The sequence below is a fragment of the Strix uralensis genome, chromosome 23, assembly GCF_047716275.1.
Source record: "Strix uralensis isolate ZFMK-TIS-50842 chromosome 23, bStrUra1, whole genome shotgun sequence".
Taxonomy (NCBI): Eukaryota; Metazoa; Chordata; class Aves; order Strigiformes; family Strigidae; genus Strix; species Strix uralensis.
Genome location: NC_133994.1, coordinates 8,424,989 through 8,446,761, shown reverse-complemented (window position 1 = coordinate 8,446,761; position 21,773 = coordinate 8,424,989). Strand labels below are relative to the sequence as shown.

Here is a 21,773-nt window from a genome sequence, read left to right as displayed (position 1 = left end):
CAAAAGCTGATCATTCACTATGTATTCGGTGACTCCTTAAAATGTAGCAGATCAGGTAAACGCCAGGTGAAGTAACCTTATAATTAAAACAATCAAAGTGGAAATCAGAGTGCGTCCGTGATAAAATTAACGCTTTGAGGTAATATTTAATAGAAACTGCATGGTGAAATGTTCACTTTTTTTGCTTGAGCTCTGCTCCGTAGCCGTAACGTTTCTTTTTCCTCTTGGCCCACGGCCCCGTTTCTGCGCCTGTCGTGCAGTAAATGGCCTCGCTGTGCGTGTTTCCATATCTCAGCACATCTCAAATTCCCGGCGCCGCTCGGAGGGTCCTAAAGAGTGCTCATATTTTTCCATTCAGGAGCGCCTGCCTCCCTGGACGGCCCAAAGAGCTGCACTGACTGCTTTCCTCCGTTCACCGGCTTTTTGGTTATGGAAACAGAAGAGGAGGGAGCCCCGTGGGTTGTGTTTTGAGTGGGTGGGGGCTTTCCTCAGGTGGAGGTTTTTTTTTTTTCCCCTGGAAGCAGCAGTAACAGTCAAAGCTTGACTACCCCAATCCCTTCAGTAAGGAAGATAAGTCCTAAAGGATTTTTATTTTTTAGGGCTGTTTTCTATGCCATAACAGGGAATTTAGTTTCTAGTGAAACAGCAGAAAGTAACTCCCTCCCGTCAGTTGGATCATCCACGGATCGCCTTGGGGATTTGCTTTTGTATTTATCAGCCAGTTTTATACCTGTTATCTTTACCTTAGGTGCCATGGCATCAGCTAACCCGACCTGTGACAAAGATGGTCCTTAAAGGAGGGATGTGGTTTTCCCCACGGCTCTGTTGTTATGAGATAGTGCACAGCGTTGCAGGCAACTCTTTAGTATTACATTTTACCCACCTGAGTAACCTCTTTTGCTTGGGAAATAACCTTCTCTGTTCTTCATCAGGGCACGCATCCTCACTTGTCCTAGCAAAAGGTTTTTGGTTTCTTAACAGTCCTTGTATTCGTTCACCTTGATGCGTTAAGAAGCCTCTCTAAGCGTGTTTGGTATAAGTCAACTCAGATATAAGTGTCCATCTAAACAAGAAGAAAAAGCCTTTTTTAGGTAGAGAAGGCCAAGTACTTCAAGCTATAGCAAGTTTGATTAAATGAATCAGAATTCAAGGTCTGGAGATCCTGTTGGGGATTTCCAGCTGGGTTTCCCCTTCAAGGGTGCTGTTGCTTGTGATCGGTATATGGTAAATATTAATAATACGTGGTATGAAATGGAAGAAAGGTGGTGGTGTATAAAAGTAAAGATGACTGATGAAATAGCTGACCTTGCAAAATACTTTCTCCTGGCAATATGCTCTTAAAATATGGAGGAACACATCACGGGATGTATATAAAATCACTTCTGTTTAAATTGAAAATATGAAAAGCCATCACGCTTAATATTTCACTTAATTGGAGGAGCAGCTTCTCCAACAAACTCTGACCCAGTGCTGGGTGCCGAAGGACCCTTACACATATCCACAGGTAGCATGCATGTTTTAGAAGCATTTGGATGTGGACGTTATTAAGTAAATCTTGAAATCGCATGTGTTTCTACTATAAATTATTCTATCATTAGCTATATTTTCAATTAATCCATTTAGTGAATGCATGTGAAAAGTTGTGAACGGCTTAGCTCAGCTTGGATATCTGTACGTTTTAATTAGCTGAGACGGTCTCTGAAGGGCTTTGTTAGTTATTCTGTACTTGAATGCTTTTGGATTTTACAAAATCTGTTTTCTCTTTTTTCTTGAGGAAAACGCAGTTATCTCTGCATCTTAAATTTTGCAAAACCACGGCCTGCAGGTCCTTGAAAATTACTTTTTGAAACACAGACTTAACCAAAATGCTTTAGATTAAATGCAGGATTTTCCTAGCTTCAAGGTAGCTTGTTTTTTGTTTTGTTTTTGTTTTTTTGGTTTTTTTTTTTTTTTTTTTTTTTTTTTTGGCATTCTGAGCATTTGTCGCTAAAGATTGGGTGATTCATTTGGGTTGGGATGTACGGGGGTGCGAGTCTGGCTGTGCCCATCTCTGGCACTGATCGCAGAAAACAACAGCTGATGTTAGAAAACAGGTACAGGATTGTACATTAAACTAAGGATATGGTTAGTAAAACTTGTTGCTGGCAGAATTGGTACCCAAGTGCTGCAGGTATTTGTGATTAGCCCCTATTTTTTTTTTTTTTTAAAGGAATATTGTTTTTTAGTCATAGGTGGAAAAGTTATAAACCCATCCCTTTTATTAGATGTTGCAGATGTCTGGATAGGACTTTGTTCAAACTTGAATGCAAAGCTTATAAATGCTCCTGAATTGCTGTTTCTGTTACAGTATTTAAGGAATACATTTCAGAAGTATCTGGGGAAATTAAAAGTTAGTTTGCTGGTAGAGGGTAGCATAACCGCACTTGAAATATGTTTTCTTTATGCTGCTTTCTGATTCAGCGTAGCTTTTCCTCACTTGAAAAATAAAGGCTCTGTCTGTGCTGCGCAGGTAAGAGCTGACCTCGGAAACTCTTGGCTTATGTTAAAACCACTTGGTTGCGTAAGTGGTTATTACAGTTTTCAGTTCTTGTGCCATCAAATAACATTATTTGCCGAGAAAAATTGTAGTGCATTGTCATCTTTTTATTTGCTGTGAAAATAGAGAAGGACGAAGAGTGAAATGACTAGGGAGGAACGGGGAGGGCGGGATACTTCTCGTCTTAAAGCATTATGGAAGATTATGGAATGAGAGCTCTTTATGCAACAACTGTTTGAAAGCCACATGCAGTGCTTCGGGCATCCATGAAAAATTGGTTAAAGTTAAATCTGCTTAAAAATCTACATCACTCCATATTTTCACTGTGCAACGTGGGGATGCTTTAATTGTTCCTGAATTAAAAGAGGCTTTAATATCTCCCCATAAGACAGTCTCCAGGTTCATAACGATGATCTAAAGATCCTTGTGTGTGTGACCTCTCTAGCGATTGATAGCTACTTGCTGCGAGGAGGACAAATGCCTGAAAATACTTCTTCTGCTTGCACCAAGCCGGTGGTCTTTGTCCCCGGTTCCTGCGGCCCTGACGAGGAGGCTCCCGGTGTAGTCGTCCCGCTCTGCCCGAGGAGCTTTGCCGGGAGGCTGCTCGGCGCCGGGAGCCACGCCGTGTGGGAGTGCTGGGGAGCTGCCCGGCGGCACCGCGGGATCCTGGGCCTGAAAACTGGTTCCCGCCTCGAGGGACCTCTTCAACTAATGAAGACGTGGGCCCGGTATCCAAGATAATACACCATATCTTGCATAAATTTAGAACAGAGTGCAGCCAATTTCACAAGCTGCTGCTAAATTATTCTTTCTCAAGCTGTGCCAGATAACTTCATGCACTGAAGTAGCACGAGCTGGAGCTTTCTTAACAAGGAGTTTTAGACCTGGTGTCCTCCAGTACCAGCGTTGCTTCTTTCTTTGAGAACCTCTGTATGAAATCATCTGTAGTACATGAAAGAGAGGAAGCTGTCTGCATAGCAGCCCCATATCTCTGCCATTAGGAGTTATTTTAAAAAGTCTTGTCCCTTGGTCACCTCTTTTTATTATATAGGCACATTATATATATGCTTTTGTCAGAGATGAGCTTGTTAGCAGCTACAGGTTAGGTGCTGTTGATGCCACGTACAGCAGCTTCTGGGCAGAAGCCTCGTATGGAGGAAGGCTAAATGACAGTTATCTCCTGGTTTACCTCTGCAGGGATGAGAGATGGGACTTCAGCCTTCTGGCGCCAGGTCCAGTAGGTTAAAACCTTCAGGAGTTTTCTGTTAAAGAACTTCATTCAGTCGAGCGCAGATGGCTGTCTCCACCCTTCACCTCCTTCTCCTTTGAAGTTCTCAGATGGCTGGAGGTAACTGCCTACGTAGAGACATGAGCCCTGTAGCTCCTTGTGCCAGCTGGGAATGGCTCATATATTGAATTTTGAGACCCCGCCCCCATAGATTTCAATGGTAGATACTTTGATTTTACTTTTTTCCAGTGTTGACTGTTGTCTTTTGTCATGTCCATTAAGAAGATGCCCTGCATGTAAATTAGTGCTCAAGGCTCCATTTAGTATCACTTTCCTATAAATACTGTGCCCGCCAGTGCACTAAATGGGATAGGGAGCGCTGCATTGATTCATCAGCACCCGAGCTAAACCTTGTCCGTGGTCTGTCCTCACCCCCTGTTCCCAATGCTAGTAGTCTCCTTTCCCAGAGCACTTAATCCCTAAACCAAAAAATGGACAATTTAAAATTCCTCGGCATAACTGTCTGCAGCTTGGCAGATAACGTAGAAATGCAACTTGACCCGTGAGTAACCTTGTCTTATGTTCAAGTTCTCGAGCGCTGCTGCGTAGCCTTCCAGATCCACGCCTGCGCAGGCGCGGTAAAGCAGCTGTACGTCACCACTTGGGTTTTATTGCACGTGGTGTTTATAGACACATCTTTGGTCAGGGGTCTGCAGAGGAACAGCCTGATCCAAAACATCCATGGCAGCTTGGCTGGACTGTAGCAGCTAAGGGTTTGTGTTTTTTTTTTTTTTTAAATCTACTGGGAGTGTTTGTAGGGGTGTAGTTGCAGGATTTGCACCTGCACGGGAACACAACATGGGGTTGTGCACCGCAGGACACAGCTCGTGATGGGAGGGTGCCCTCTCCAAAGCATGTTCCCAGAAGGGAGACAAGAACTGGCATGTTCCAGGTGGTATGTAAAACATCTCCTGAAAGATTCAGTGTGTTAATGAACTAATGGCACTGAAATGAATTACTAATTAAAGAATTTTAAGACTGCAAATCAGGTAGTACCATAGAGAACAAATCTCGCAGTGTTCAAGGGAAGCTGTGGGAAATCTGTTCTCAGAGCAAGTGTCACTTTTCCCACTTGTTTCTTTTTTTTTTGTTTGTTTTTTTGTTAAAATGCATGACAGGTTTTGTCTGTCCATCTTAGGGCTTGCTGGCTCACGTTGCCTTGAAGCTCATATGGTCCTTGTGGGTGTCTGCATTCGTTCTTGCCCATTTTCTCCGTAAAGGAGCACTTGCTGATCTCCTTCACCTATACAGACTCCATCCCTGTCAGGAATAAGCTGCATCCTACTAAGATTTACCTCCCTGCTATCTCACATGAAGGACAAAAATAATCTTAGAGGATCACAGAGCTACTTGTGACTTCAGCTGATGTGAACATGCGCATTGCTCTGCTTGCTTTCTCATAGCTTGCAAAATTCATTTTGACCCCTCGGGGCTGTTGTGCCCGGCTCCGATGTAGGCTGCAGCAGTTTGGCAGAGGTGAGGAAACAGATGAGGAAGCATTAAAGAACGTGGTGCGTATGCAGCTCAACTTCATGCCATGCCCAGTTCCTCTACTCGAATGCAAAAGAGGAAGAGCCACTGAGCAAGACTGTATTCTGCCTCAGCTGAGAAACGCGCAGATTTCTGTTTCAGAATGTCAATTTTTGGATGTCTTGGGTGAAGGCAGGTGCTTTGATGGATGTAGTTTCACGTTAGGATTGAAGAGATGTGCCTGTGAGCTGCAGCTGCAAGGGTGGATCTGCCGTCACTGGGCTGTGTCTTCATGCTAGCTCCCTTGTCTGGGATGCAACGATCATGTGAGTATTTGGTGATTTAAATCAGCTCACGGAATCGACTGAAAACTTCACCCAGCCAAGAAAAAAAAAAATAGTTTTCTGTTGAATCACCAGGCTGAGCTGGGTCACCGAAGAGTCTTGTGATTGTTAGCCCTTACAGAAGGGGGTGGCTAGCCACTATGTAGCAACTGGGTTGGTTTAGGGATCCCATGAAACCTGACCTGTAAAAGCCAGGTGCTTGTGGTGAGGGGCAAGGGAAGCGCCGTGCCCTCAGGGAGCAGTGCTTTTGGTTTTTTGCCTTTTCCCATGGATACCGGATCTACTCTGTGACCTGGAATTATTCCTTTTTGCCCCTTTAATTAACAGTGCTGCCAGAAGGTCTCTAAGTGACACTCCAGGGGAGGTGGCGGGCAAGGGGTAAATCATCTTTTGAACTGCAAGCTCCAGCACCTTTGAAGTCTCCATTTCTTTCCCCTACCTGTCCACCCAGACGTGAACTGATGGAGGAATTGCTGAATGTAGGACTTGGGCTTTTTCCTTCCTGTTTCAGGTTCTGATCCAGAATTGTCCCTTGCACAGTGCAAGTGTGAGTTCTGCATTGTAAGAGCTATGTAAAATAGCAAGAGCCACTAATTTCAGTCACTTGCGCAATAAATTTTGCTGCTACAGAGGCTGATATTTTACTTGGACAGATTTTTTTTTTATATTGAAAGGGATGAGCTCTCTTGTTCTAGAGGTAGGCATCCTGCTGGCTGACGCTAAAGGTGGTTTTATTTTTGTCAGGGCCACAAAAATAAGTATTTGGGTGACAGGGGAGCTTCAGAGCTATGTCTCATTTCAGGGAGTAGCAGGGGTGTAATAGCTGCATAAAATCTTCTAATTAAACGAAACAGCTGAGCTGTTTAGGCTTGTGAACTGCCACTAAAATGCTAATTACTTTGGAGGGTGAGAATGTCTGGAAGAGCCTCTTGATCAGAAATCATGAAGGCTTCTCCTGTTTGAGTCAAGTTCTTGGGTTATATTAGTGTCCGGAGTAGCTAATCCACAAACTGCTGACCCTCCAGCCTTTTGGGAGTTGAAGACCTGCTGCCTTCTTGAGAATGCACAGATGTTTGAATCGTCTTGGAGCACAGAAGGTGATTTAACAGCAGCTTGCCAAACTACAAGAATAATTTTGGGAGACATATCACTGTCTCTGGTCATCCAAAAGCCTATTACTTACCCAGTTTTGGTGATTTTTACATTTTGTATCTGTATTTGTAGCTTCCAGATTGTCAGTTGATGGTGTATTCAAGTCTGCCAGTTAGCAGGGACAGCCTCCTAGGGTGATGAGTGCAAATGAAGGATGGCTTTTCTGTAATTGAGAAGGAAAAAGCTAAAAGCTGTTAGTTACTACCTTTATCTTACTGAGGCCTTTTCATCCCTCATGTTTTAAGCCAAGTGATCTGATGCTTTCGAAATGGATTGTGCTACTAGAAGAGATGCTCATGTGGGGTGTGGGGAACAGCATCTTCAACCCAAAGAAAACACTTCCCAACCCACATGATGATCCTGGCTGTCTTATCTGCAATCACCTTGCAGCTTTGCAGCACAGCTGGAGTCAAAACTATTGCTTCCCAGTTCGGTGCCCTGTCTCCCCAGCTATGCAATGTGAGCTGGATCTGAAATACCTAGACCATCTTCATTTCGGGTGATGTCTCGGTGAAGTCCTCTCATGGCTTCAAGTTAGAGCATTAACTAGAGCATTGTTTCCTTAGTGGGTGTACCTGCTCCTCCTTTCCCAGCCCCGCCAAACTTCCATCCTTTGAATAAATCTTCCAAGGCTTTTATGATTTGTAAAACTCTGATGGCTGTCATGCTGTGAATTCAGTTACTGAAGGTTTAGACTATTACCATCTCTTATAGGAAAATGATTTCTTAAGGGGAATCTGCTTGTATTCTCATTTGGGAGTGCAAAAAAACCCCACCAACCATCTGGAAAAAACACTTTGTGCAGCGGTTTAAAGTTATAATAATGTTTAGGATCACTATGTTATGTTTAGGTCAGCCTCAGCAGCTGCCTCTGGGGTTAACACGTCCCTGCAGCTTAAGTTGTACGCAAGGGATGCGCTTAGGGAAACTATAGGAAGAACATTTTATGGTGCAGCCTCCCCATCAATCTCTTCCTGCTTGGTCCTGTGCTTTAGGCCGACCTAGTTGTCGGCATGGCTGGGTGGTGAACAAAGTTTGGAAGAAAAGGTTCATTTTAATCTAAATCAGCTTGACCGAGCAGCGGTGAATGGGCTGGCACTGGCACGGGGCACGCGGCAGAGAGGGGCCAGGTCCACCTCCTCTGGCAGTGCTGCTGCTGGATGACGGCTTAATACTAGACCTCTCCTTATTGTGTGTCCTGCCTGCAGGCGTCTGCTAGTTGGATTACATGTTCATGACAGTAATTTTCCTTTGATGCCACCTGACTCCTTGTAGATGCTATCTGTGACTTCCTTCGCCCCAAGGAGCCTTGAGAGCAGAGTCTTCCCTGTCCTCTCTTTCAGGTTGGGGACTGGTTAGGAATAGCTCTGAGAGCATCCAGCCACCCGAGTTACTTTCTTTCCAAATCAGTTCCTCCCCTGGAAGGAACCTAGTGCTGGATTTGGATTTTTAAAAGGCAAAATGAAAAGTTTGAGAGGAGGAACTGAGCGTTGGGAAGTCAGTATTGAGAGTTCATGTATGATGTTGCTGTGTCGTAGGGAGAGGACAATTTAAAAACTTATTTTAGAAGCTTTACCCATCCTTGTCGGGGTATTCTTCTGGTAACCTCAGTGGTTTCTTGACCTACAGAGCTTTTGCAGTTGCCTGGCCACCTAGACAGCTGGAGATGGGTTCCCCAAGCATGTAGCCCCATTTTTGGTAGCAGAGTGATATCTTAGCCGGGTCACATTTGGTGTGATTTATTCCCAGCACGTGGCTGGTGGCTGGGGCCATGCAGCTCCTGCTGAAACAACACTGGGGAGATGCAGGTTCTCTTCCTCTGTTTTTATGTATGTATGAATCATCTATAAAGGTGCGTGTACACACTGTAGGATGCTTACAAGTACGCTCTGACTCCTGTGGCTACATATATTGATCAGTTCATACATGTTTTAAGAAATAAGGAAATTATGTCTTGGGGTAGATCTTAAGGTGACAAACAAAAACCCAGGTTTGCCTTTAATATAGAGAGGTAAAGAGCAGAACCACCTAAACCCATCATTCCCACACCTTGCACTCTATACTTGGGCAGAAAGCAACGGAAAGCTTAATAATTGATTAGAGCAGCACAGCCCCACAGCCCCGGCAGATAAGATCTGTAGCAATTTCATGTAATATTAAGAGATAGTTAGCCCAGTATCGCATGGCATGAGCCCAGCTTCCTGGCATCGCCCTGCTGGGGACTTTTGGGCTTTGTTTTTGATGCTAAGCTGTTCAGAGCTGACTGGGCGTGCACAGTGCCGGCGTAACACATCTCTGCTTCTGCTTTATTCGGTGTATTTTGGAGTGCAGGCTTCATCTGGCATCTCTCCTTGGGATGTTGGCCCACGATGGTCCTCAAACTCACAGCAGACTCTGCAGAGCTCAGCCAGTTTTAGTGCTGGTTGCCAAGGCTCACCCTGTTGAGCCTTTCCTCCCACCTTAATATTTTGGGCTCTTTGTAAGGTCCCTCAACTGGGCTTGTGACTAGAGGACCATGAGAAATCACTCTGAGCAGTAGGAGCAGTGGCTGGGCGGGGCAGGACTGTTGAAGACTAATGGGGCTGTTTCAAGTTCCTGAGTGTAGCTGGTTTCTGCAGCATAATGGGACTTTTAATTAACATGGACAAGTACAATCATAAATAACCCTCCTAAAATTAAATGGAATTTTAAGGCTACATCGGCATATTCCCCATGATGCCATTGCCTCTCTGGAGGCATGACTTTCCAGCTGAAGGGAGCTGATGAAATCTATTGACTTTTTCATCTCTCAAAAGAGTCCATATATTGTAAGAATAAAGTATGAATTTAAAAAATATGGAAGCGGCTGGTGTTTTATGGAGAAAAGTGGACTATTAAGCTAAAACAAGTCAGCTAGTGAGAAGTTTACTGTAGCTGAGCAAGAGATGCTTTCCTGGCACCTTGTTCACCTTGCATTACCTGTTACCTGAGCTGGCACAGACATGATCCAGGGTGCCTTTGTGGGTTTGTTTTTTAATTACTAATACTTTGCATGTTGGTCTAAACCTGGATTTAACCTTTTCAGGGGTTGGTTTGAAACCCACTTCTTGGAGATGCTGCAGTTAAAAATACACATAGGACAAAGTTCCCAGTTACAGAAATATTCAGTCCGTCGCTTCCAGACCCGTCCCCCCACCCACAAACACCACGCTTCAAGGAAAATCCCAGCAGGTTTAGACAGTTTCTGCTACCCCAGACAACCTCTCCAGGTCTACACTGAAAATAGACGATTTGCATTGATGCTGGGGCTGCAGTTGAGGAAGACGGAGATGAAGTAACAAAATCAGGTTGCCCTTAGAAACGCATTTGTATTGGGCAAAATAATTGATTGGGTTTTTGTCGCATTTGCACTGATCTGGTATATTGGCTGACAGCTCCCCTGATAACTCACTCCTGACGGCTTGCAGGCTGGATGAAATGCATCAGGGTGAGGCGAGGTCTGGGGATGATTTACGTGCTGGTGAGCTGTCTCCAGTTCTTTTTAATTTAGCGATGCAAAACTGAGCCTGAAAGTAATGAGCTCTAGATAATTAGGTGCTTGTCTGCAGGTGTAACTATTGCAGCTGCCTACAGCTGGTGCTCTTAATATTGCTGATTTTTATTTGAAAGCATTAGGGAATGAATGAGATGCTGGAAATACAGTTCATTTGCAACAAAGAGGTGGGGTTTTTTTCCTGTTGTTATCTTCCCCTCTAACCCCAGCCTTACTTTGGCATTCCCATTTGGCTTGACTATGAGACGTATCATGTGTGGACCAAAGACTAAAAGGAAATGATGGTGCTAAGTAGCAAAGTGTTGTACACAGCGATGATGTGTGGTATGCATCAGAGATTGACGAAAGGCCTGGTCTAATTTATCATCATTAATGATTAGCCAGATGGGAAGTAGTATCTCAAATTCCTGCCTTGGTTGTGAAGGCATTGCTGATGCGAAAAATGCAGCACAGCACGTTACCTGCACGTCAGGAAGGCGAGTGAGGAGCAAAAACATCGCGGAGTGGATGTACGTAGGAAGAAAGACTTTGGAAATAGATATTTTGTGGAATGGATATTTAGAAAAAGCATGTAAGTTGGAGGGTTGGGAGATGTGCTCAGGTATAAATAGAACGTGCACTTTGACTGTGGCTGCTGCAGTGCAGCTTTAGCATCTTTAGTCAGAAAGAAGTGCTGGGTTGTGCCTCAGGTACCGTGTGCCACCCTGAAGTTCGACGGTGCGGTCGGACGTGTGAACGCGAACACCAGCACCTGCAGATACAGAGCAGCGTTCAGAGTGCCTCTGAAATGTGTCGGGACTCACTCACGAAGGGAGAGGAGGAGAAATCTGAATAGCTGGAGAATGCTGGGTCCCAGCAGCGGCGATGCTGGGGGAAGGAGAGGGAAATCACGCTTTTCAGTAAGCATTTGAAGGTCACATTTTCCTTTCAAGCTGCAATTTTCAGAGGAGCCTTGGAGAGCTTGTCTTCCGACAGCCATTGAGGTTCATCGGGATTTGTGTGTCCTTTTTCTTTTGAAAGCTCTTGCTGCTGCCCTGTTCCTATTCAGTTCAGTGCAAGCGCTGGTCGGGTGACATTATGTGGCAGACAGAAGGGAAAGGAAGTGTTTGGGATTATTTGAAAGCTAGTACTGAGATTAATGTTATGTAATTAGGTAAAAAGCTTAAGATGAATTTCAAGAAAAGTTTTATTATGGGGAGAGTATTTGTTTAGAGGATGGCATAAGCTGGGATAAGTAGCGAAAGCCTCACTGCTTGTAACAGTTGGATCTGGACAAAGCTTGGGAGATGATACTTTAATGAGGGAGTGCTTAAATGGCAGAGGGATGGACAAGCCTTATCACCTTCAGTTATCGTCAAATAGTTCAGACGGGGAGCAAGGAAAGTCCTGCAGACAGTAATTTCGAACGAGGCAGGTGCAGTTCATAAAGGAGCCAGTGAGACGGTGTGAAACATCAATAGTATTTATGTAGGTGCATCTCTGGTACAAAAGCAAAAGATAAATACCTTATTTAAGGTATTTGTTACAAGCATAAAACAGCCCATAAATGAGAACTTCAAGAGAATTCGGTGTTACTGCTTAATACACAAAATAACATGAAGGATTAAAAAGGTAGTTTGCACAAACACTTCATTGATCCACTTAAAATTTATGTTTAACAAATGCCAATTCGGTTGTGAACACTGACTACACATGTTGCAGTAAAGGAGTCTTATATTAGGCCATAAAATATTGAAACAAGCTTAATAATGGCTTGTGCCGTAAGATCCTTCTGGGTGTAAGTCGTTACAGAAGGTGGTGAATCGCGGAAGTATGGTTTGCATCTATTTACAGGGATAGAGGCATGATGATGTACAGCTCTGTTACATAGCTTGGTAATTTTAAACCATAAACCAAACCCCATTTTTGCCACTTTACAAACACCTTTTATTGTGTTACTTTATTTTTAAAACATTTGACTAGCCAGAAATGTGTCCTTAATATCAGAATTAAGTATTGGTGTAAAGCTGATACGGCCTTCTAAGGAATTCTTCACCTGCAGCTCTTGACTGTGACCGTATTTCTGAGTGCTTATGCCAGCAAAAAGTTGTATTTATTTTTTCCTTGCTTTGATAACAATAAACACCAAACATTGAAACAACAATCCCCCATTTGGTTTTGACCTGTAATACAGTCAGGACGCTGAATCATACTTTATTTTGACATCTAATCACATTGCACAAGACCAGTTGCATCCGTCCAGGAAAACTGAACTAACCCCACTGTTTTAATACAGAGAGCCAGCTCATTCCTTTGAGGTTCCACCAAAAGGCATGGCCCCCTTGGCAGGAATCTGCTAGCAAAAAAAAAAAAACCCAAACCCTGAACAAATGGAAAAAAAAAAACCCCAAACCCACCCTAAAACAAAACATCTCTGCAAGGATGGGAGATGTTACACGTCTGGGCAGTTGCTGGGGCTGGGATGTGCTGTTGGATATAGGCAGTGGAAAGGTCGGAGAGGGCTGAGCAGCAGGTTGGCATTTTATTAGGTTCTTCTTAAGTCTTTAAGCATTTTCCAAAGTCCTTGAATTACATTGTTCTTGATTTCTGTAATTAATTATCCCTGACCTCTTATTAACAAGAGCTGCTTAGCTATGAAGGGTATAAGGTGCTAGATTCCTGTAAGACAGTTGAAAAAGTGGAGACAATAGGGACACTGGGGAAACCCAGCATGTGCCTCTGTAATTAAGGGCTTGATTCTGTGTGTACACAGGGGGATTGAATTATGGTCGCACAGACAACAGCAATCCTGCTTCTTCCTAAGTTTGGGGGAGTTCGCTTTGTAACTTGACCTTTTTTTTTCCCTTGGATGAAGTTTGGTTGGTTGTAGTAAGTATTTCAGCATGGAGAGAGTGGATGGCCCTGTTTTGATCTTATATATATTTTTTTTTCCCATGTGACATGTCACTTGGTGGAGTTTGGTTTTGTGTGTGTTTGTTTTTTTTTTTTTTTAAAGGCTGTAGTTTGTTTTACCAGCTTTCCTTCCCCTGGCTTCTGAAACGTGGCCTGTCAAAATAGGAATTTATTTTGAAGGGAAAATTGATTCACAAGGTACTTGCTAAATAAGCGGGTTCGCGGGGGTGCGCGTTGCTGCGTTTGGGGGTAGCGAGCGGAAAGCCGAGGGAAACAAGTTGCAAAATTTCTTGCTGAGGAGTTTGTGCTGCGATTTAATTCTCCTTCTGATAGACAGCGTTGAAGCTTTCAAGCTCTTCATACAGTGCAGTGCAGATTTCTAAAACACGAGGTGCTGTAGGTGAGTTTATCTTTTTACCTTACGCTTTCTCTTGTAAGCCTGGTTTGATTTTTATCCATACAAAATGCTAAGAGGAGCACGATGCTACCTTTGGTCCCTTCTCCGCTGCGTACACGGCAGAAAAATTTGGGAAGCGGAGAGATTTCTGCAGCGTGGAAGCGCTTGGTACAAAACCCCACCGAGGTATCGCTAAGACCCCCCATTGCACTACCTCTTTAAGACCACAAGCGTGCTGCGAGAGCTCTGCTTGCGAGGGTGAGAGGCAGGCAGGAGCTAAGAAGTCATCCCCGGGTGGCACGGATGCGGCCGTGGGCTTCGTCGCTGGCGGACGGTGCAGAAGACCCGACGCTTGAGCCGGCTCGCGAACGGAGCTCTCCGGGAGCTCGCTGCCAGGTAGGATGGAGCGCGCCGAACAAAAGGCTTCGCCCTGCGAGCGGAGGACGGCGGAGCTGCAAAGGATGGGGTGATGCTGGGGGAAGTTTCAGCAAGCTGCTGTGACTGGCGTAGCTTTTCCCTTTTAACCTTTTAAGCAAGCCCTTGCGGTTTCCGAACCTGCTAAATTAGGTGCTTCTGCTCTTAGGATGTTCACCTCCTGCATTTTAATTGCATGTTAAATAGAGAAGAGGCTGCAGAGGAGAAACACATTCTTTTAACAGCTCTCTGCCATCAAATACCTCCCTATTCAGGGGGTTTTTAAAAATCCCTTGCACCAAAAACCTGAAAGAAGTGCTTGAATTTGATGTGGTTTCTTGCCCTTCTGTAAGCTTGCTCGATGGTTTTATCTTGTATTTTTTCGGTCGTTTAATACACAATTTCGGTACAAGCGGGGACACGCATCGGAATTATATAACCCTGGGGATAGCTGGTGGGAGACTTGCTCCGTTTCTGTGCAGGGATAAAAATCATTAGTTCTGGAATGTTTTTTGTGTAACGCGTTTGTGTATGCACCCTTGGGTACCCGCAGATATTTTTATTCATGTGAGAAGGTGCTTACTCGTTACTGTCAGCTGGAAGTGAAGAAAGAGGCCATCAGTGCATGCTCAGGATAAAATGGTTGCTAGTTGCTGAAAATGAGCTTAGGTGAGAATCACTGTTTGAGGGGAAAATGAATCCATTTTGGAATAAAACGTAATAGTGTTTTTTTTCTTTCCCCCTCCAATCTTGGAAGCAGGAACAGAGCAGAAAAACCTGTACAAATTCTTGCTGTAAGAGACTATTTTACTGCACATTTTCAGGTTGTTCGTTGCTGTAAAAGCACACAAAAATCTTGCAGTGTTTCAGTTTTGATTAGAGCAAGCAGACAAGCACGATGATACAAGGGGGAGATTTCTGCAAGCAATTCCTCCTGACTTTTATTTAACTCTGCATTTGTTAGTGCCTCTGAATGCTCCAGCTGACAGGCAGCCCTGGTCTGGATTTTTTTCTTTAATGGCTTTACAGAGAAGTCGCATATTCTCCCTCTTCTCAGAGCGTGGCTGTGGCTGTCTAATTAAAAGATATCCTCCTCCTTTTAGGGAGACTTCTGGTTTCAAGACAAAATTCTGTTTTGTTTCCAACCGGCATTACTGCCTTTGCCTGCCTTCTCCCACTGGGTCTTTAATAGCTCCTGAAATTCCCCAGCTTGTAATCACTGCTGCAGCCAGATGGGGACTAGGTGGAACTCCCATTGCATCTGTGCCTGCTTTTATTAATCTGCCAGAAGTATCTCACTTACGTGGATTTTTAAATATATATTTCATGAGTTAATGAGCCTTAAACAGCAATGAAGAGAATCCAGAGTCAGTGCTACCCGCTGACTGCCGTCCTTCTCCTGGTTTTTGGCACGATGCTGATGGAGGAGGGAGAGCTGTAAAGCGTCGTTCAGCCCGACACAAGCGTGAAAAGCAGAGACTGTAGTTCCACTTTACTAACCTGCCGTTTGCAGATGTGATTTAAGAGGTTCCCTTTGCTCCTGCTCTCTGCTTCATCACCTGCCTTGTCTTTTCTCCCTGCGGTAATGGAGGGATCTCTGAAAACGGCGTGAGGTTTGAGTTTAGCTTTGCTTTTCCACCCCCTCCCCGCTCTCCCTTCCCACCCTCCTGGATCATTTCAGAGCATGGCTGCACAAATAGTTGAATCGGTGCAGCTGAAGAGAGTGACGTGGGTGGCAAGGATGTAGGGGGAGGAGGAGGAGGAGGGAGGGACAGGATCCTCCTGAATTGGATCTAAGCATGCCAGAATAGTAACATGAAAGAGCTGCCTGAATTATTCAGCATATCCTCGTTTCTTTGCGCTGTGGTTAATTAAGCGCTTCGATAGAGCCAGGATGGGTTATACTTTAAGGCTTAAACTTTACTCTGTGTGATGGGGGCAGTGGAAGGGCAGCGTTTGTGTGGTGTGCGTCGCATCGCAGGTTGTGCGGCTCTCTGGTACCGAAATCTCTGCGTAGTGAAAGAGGAGGAGTGCCCCGGAGGATGGTTTGCTGTGGATGTGGATGAGGTGATGCTGCTGGACAAGGGGTCACTTCCCACCACCCGTTCACATCCCATGGTGGAGCCTCCCGTGCTTCCACTCTTAACCCACTTCTAGAAGAAAGATCTTCATTAACAAGAGTCTGCTGATGAACTTCTGCAGTCACCCTGGCTCACTTCTAAAATAACAGCAACTGTTACCCCAGGATGGACTTGTTTGGCAGATGTAAGGGGAAGGAGGGGAGTCACTTCTACCATGTGGGCAGAAACGAGCTCCAGGATGCTGGCAGGGAAGCAGTAACCTTTCCACAGGCCCAGCTCTTTGCGGAGAGTCAGTCTGTAGATGCCAACAGTTAGATGTTGGAAATAATTGCTCTCTCCAACTGTTATATCTCATTAAGGCTTACTGGAATTTATGGCGTTTTTGTCCCTATCAGTCTCATGTCCAGGTTAAATCCTTTAGCAAAAAAGACCTAAAAGGTTTCTTTCTAATCTGATGGGAATCATCGGTTTCCGGAAGTGATCTGATCTTAAATGGCTACCCCAAACTCTAAAAATCCATTTAAACTTCTCATTCCTGTAGGCAGCTCTTCCTGGGTGCAAAAAGAGAGGTTACTCTGCTTAAAGAAGATTATTTCCTCCTGGCTTATATAAGTTCTAAAATAAGAAAATAAATCCCAACCTTCTCGGGGATGAAACAGTTTTTCCAAACTCAGGAATGATCCCTTTTGAAGCAGTGATTGCTTCAATTAATTGTCAAAACTGCCTCAAGATTCAAAATCTCAGCTGTGACAAAAGGCTGGCAGCTTAAAACCGTGCCTCTGCCTCATGCTCCTTTATCAGAAGATGGTTTTGGGGTGAGGGTAGGGTGCTATGGCAGTGGCATGCAGAAAATTTACGAGTTTTTGTTCTGTCTTGCAATGTGTTTCTAATCCTCCTCTCCCAAATTTTGGCTTTCTGTTGGTGTTTCCCAGAAGTCAGGAATGAATGTAAGATCCTCAGGATAAAGGCTAGGAGTGGTGCCTCAGCTCTGTTCAACTCTGTGGCAAATCTTCCCGTTGCTTTGCTGAAGTCAGGATTTTACATCTGATTTTGTTGTTAAAAACCTCTTTATTTTATCAAACGATACCACTTGTGTGCAAGCTGGCAAGTCTGCAAATTGAAGACAAGCCTTAGCCCCTGAAAATAAATTCTTGCACTCATTTTTTTTTAAAAAAAAAAAAGAAATGTAGGCTGAGTGAGCACCATCTTGGGAACCAGTGGTGCCAGATCCTCATCTCGGTTCTCTCAATCCAGAGCTGGTTGTAGGCGTCCTGTTTTACACCTGCCAGGCTTTAACAGGCAGAGGTGTTGTGAAGGTCAGTGACGGTCTTTTCTGTGCCTAATCCTATAATGCAAGGTTTTTATCGTGTCTGGCATTCAAACATTGACTGTATAACAAAATTGGAAGTTTTTAGAACAGTTTCTCAGCCTGCTTGGTGAGGGTGGACCTTTTTAGTGATGCGTTCGCTGCAAAATAGTGCGATATTCTAAAATTGTTTCTGCTCTGCCTTAGCGCTGGTCTAGGAGGAGGAGATCTGGCTGGGGCTTGCTGCAGACAGTCGGCAGACGCAGAGCAGGTTGTGTCCAAACAATCATTACTTCAACGTTAAAATTTTGTCCGTTTTAAGGAAGGGGAACAGTTGGGATCGTGGAGCTTGGGTGGCCGTTGAGTCTTCGTAGCGCTGGCAGCGTCTGTCCTGCCGCTGTGACGTTGGTCCCTGCAAAGGTTTGGGCAGCAGTGTTTCTTTGGAGATCACGCTTGTAGTGCAAAGGGAGGACTCTTGAAAGACTCAGACTAATTTTCTAGGTTCAAAATTTAACTTACAAGTGGGTTTTTTTTCCTCATTTGAACAAAACCCAAGAAGTGTTTTCATGATTTTTATTCTAAGTATCCGCCATCATGTTAACACGCGAGGTCTGCGTTGCTGGCTTGTGTGCAGGAAACTTAATCAATCAGGCTGTTCTCATTTTCCGAGAGGCTTTGACAGATAAAATGTAAACAGCAAAAAGGTGAAATCTGAATATGGCGTTTAGTGGAAAATTTTTCAGCAAGTTAAGCGTGGCTTTCTTTATGACCGTGGGCATCGGGTATCGAGTAGGCATATGCTGAACCTAAGGCCACAAGGTGTTAGCTAAGTCAGGAAGCTTTTTTCTTTTAACTACCTGCATCCCCTTGTTTTATTCCACAAGTAAAGCGGATTCTAGCTTATTTGTTTGTTGCATAAAGTCTCTTTCCCTTTTTTTCCCCCCTGGGTTCCCACAATACCTTTTCAATTTAAGAAAACTATTGCAGTTTTCTTTTAAATAACCCTGCAGCAGATCATCAAAACTTAAAATCTATCTGACAGCCCCCTTTAGAAGTGATTTTGGTGGGTGGATGAGGAAAGGAGTTACTGGTTGAAGAGAGGCAAACAAGGAAACAATTATAACATGATTCCTGCGTGGTTAGCAAAACAGGCACTGCCTTTGTCAGAAAATGCCCTGCTGATCAGCAGGGTTTGTCTCGCTGAATGCAAAGGGCTTGTGGGTTTTGGTTTTTTTCCCTTACTCTTTAAAAAAAAAAAAAAAAAAAAGATGTGGGGGATTCTCTTGACAGGACGAAGGTTTTGTAGATTGTTCTGCAATTTGTTTGCTTCCGGTTTCTCTTGCTTTATTTGTCGGTGGCATCCGCCTTTTGAAGCCACACTTTGCTCCTCTTTTGGCAAACCTTGAAGAATTGTCGCTGCCTGGTTGCGTGTGAGCGCCTCCGAGATGTTTGTGTGTCTGCCTGAGCGGGGAAGGTGACCGACTGCCTTGATGGACGACACGTTGGCTGTGTCTGTCGCCCAAAACACGACCCTTCCTTCGACGTTGCTTTCCTTAACTTGCTGTATTGCAGAATCCCCCGAGGTCCTGTTCAGCAGCCCCTCGAGGATCGGATCTTCACGCCGACCGTCTCCGCTGTGTACAGCACTGTGAGTATCTGGCTGGGGCCGCTGCGGTCGCGTTGCTTTTGAAAGGGGCGTGCTTTCCAAGCGTAAGGAAATAGTATCGTTTTTTAAAAAAACAATAAGTTTAAAAAGCATACAATTTAAAAAACGCAACTTTTTGTTCCCCTCCTAAAGTAAGTGATGCTGGATGAGGACCGTATTTTGCATGTGAGTAGGAAAACGAGAAATCTTGGGGACTTTGGGGTCCATTCCTTTTTTTAAGTGTCTACAGTTTTCTTTAGCAGAGAGTGGGTTTTCTTAACAAAAGAGTTTCACCTGAGTAAAAATGTTACTGGCCATATTTTCAGTCTGTTGGCTCCATCTCTTTCCTGCCTCCTGCACCTTGAAGACTGGTTTGTTAGAGCGTATTAGTGGCTGCACGTTTCTAATAGCTTCTTATTGGAAAAACAATCAAGGAAGATTTGTTTTTCACGTGAAACATTCCATTACTCAGAGGAAGACGTGTTTTGATTGTGGATTGAATATTTGGGATAGGTGCTTTTGACTGACTGTCCTACATGTTCATTTATAAAGCTTGATTATCCAGGAAATTTAGGTTAGAGGTATAGTGACTTTTGTTTGTGAACATATGATACCATTTTCCTTTATTAATTTCTTTTTTTCAGGGCGTAATAGCTGGAAGCCCAGTGTTATTTATAAGCTTTGCTAAATCAGCACAGCCCTGGGAAAGTAATATTTTGCTTTTCTGGTGGGATAGTGCAAATATTTTTAATGCCAAAAAAAAAAAAAGCTTTTAAGCTGCTCTTTTAATTATTTGGGAAACAGGAAGAAAAGCTATAGATGGGAGAAATTCACTGTATTTTATGCAGTAACATAAGCTGCTTATAGAAAAACATAAGCTGCTCTACAAGGTTTTCTCCTTCCCCCCGTTCGCTTGAATAACTGGCGAAGGGGTTATCGGCTCCATCCCCTCCATGTGCGGAGTCCAGGTCTGGAGCATCTTTGGCCCCTTCCTTTTTTGGGCTGTAGAGAAGAGTTTTGTGATCGCCTCTTCTACCAGAGAGACTGCTGTCGAGATGCAAAGTCAAGCTTTGCGCAGGATTAAGTGCAAAACTGCTGTCCAGGGCCTGTGAGTCCAAGAAAGGCAGAGACTTGGGTAGTAGTTGTAGTAGTAGAAAGACTCAGGCTTGCCCATCCAGTGGATTTCCATCCAGGTGAGTCGGAAGGGTTGGGGTACAACTCTGACGAGGGTTTAAGATTGCAAAGTTTGTGGCTTTGACAGCAGTGGATCGTCAGACTCGTGCTGTGGACTGATTTTTGATTTTTTTTTTTTTTGCTAGCTGTGTCCTCAATATCATATACACACATACGTATGTATATACATATGTATGTATGCAAACCAGCAAAACCAAAGGAACATAAATGTACAAACAGTTGTAATAAATAATTCAGTTTATATTATGCTTTGTATACCCTGTACAACACTTAAAAACCACTTTAAAAATAACTGAATTCCTTTTTGGGGAAAAAGAAGGTTATTTTTTTCAATTCTTTCCTCCAAAGACATAATTCAGATGCCTGTGGGAAAATATGACTGTAAAAATTTAAATTAATGTAAAATGTAAAAGTAACTGTGAAGAATGACCTAAAATAGCTTTTTCAGTGTGGAAAAATATAACTCTTTGATATGTTACAGGAATAGAAGCCAGGGCTGGGAGTATCTTGATTTTAGGCTTTAGGAAAACACAAGTTTGAAAGAAAATTTCATGTTTTAGGGAAAGGAAAGAAATTTCTCAGCTAAGTTCCTTTTGAGCTTCTATTTGAAGCTCTTGGCAGATTGCAAAGTTAGAGTAAGTCCTAGAAAAAATGAATTAGGATGGAAGAGGCACATGATCAAGGTCCTTGACAGATTCATTCATCATAAGGTCTCTGTGGTTTATTACACGAGTAGCAGCATCATGTATTTAAGGTCTGGGTTCGCAACAAATGGGGCATTTTTTAGTTTATGATTTTTCTATATAGTTTGTCCATATTTTGAAGAAGTCACGTAGTACAGCCGTACGGGAGAGAGCAGCATCTTCAGCACTCAGGGACTGCTTTTTCACTTCCACATTTTATTTGCTCAGTCATCGTATGTGGGTTTCCACATGGATTACACATTGCAGTTTTTAAATACGTGTATTTTGGCGGAGGACAGCTGGTTTAGGAAGAGGTCTGTGGTCTGATACCACCGCGCAGTGACTCTGAGCTGCCTCGGTGTTCTCCCCGGAGGTTATAGTATGTCATGCATGGGGTGGGAGGACAAATCATTTGAGGTATGGGCAACCCACAGATGAAACCACTGTTTTTAGTTAAAGATGAATAATTTGCTTATCTGTTCCATAACTTCCCACATGTATTATCAGGACCTCAGTTGCACATTCCTGGACTCTTTTTTTTTTTTTTTTTTTTTTTTTTTTCTAGAACTATGTGCGGCTTGCCAAAAATGGGAATGGAAAATCATGTGGCTTTCACTATGAGCCCCAATAATCTCCCTTGAAATAAAATCAGAGGAACACGTTTTCCTATAGGGCAGAGATAGGAGGTGTGGAGAGGCAAAGTGTGATTTTTTCAGATGAGATGAAATTTGTCTGAGAACTTGGAGATGCTCAATATTCCCAACAAAACTTTGGTAGAACCTCTTTCTCAATGAAATCATACTGATATTAAAATCACCTAACTTTGTCATATATCACCT

General features: G+C 43.7%; 1 protein-coding gene across 20 annotated transcripts in view; it reads left to right on the top strand.

The window, feature by feature from the left end:
• The window catches only part of EIF4G3 (eukaryotic translation initiation factor 4 gamma 3), a 149,379-nt gene that overhangs the window by 24,329 nt on the left and 103,277 nt on the right, over window positions 1-21,773 (top strand). For all 20 annotated transcript variants that reach the window (XM_074893016.1, XM_074893017.1, XM_074893013.1 and 17 more), the window contains exon 2: window positions 18,985-19,060. In XM_074893016.1, the coding sequence (XP_074749117.1) occupies window positions 18,985-19,060 (76 nt within the window). The remainder of the gene's footprint in view (window positions 1-18,984; window positions 19,061-21,773) is intronic.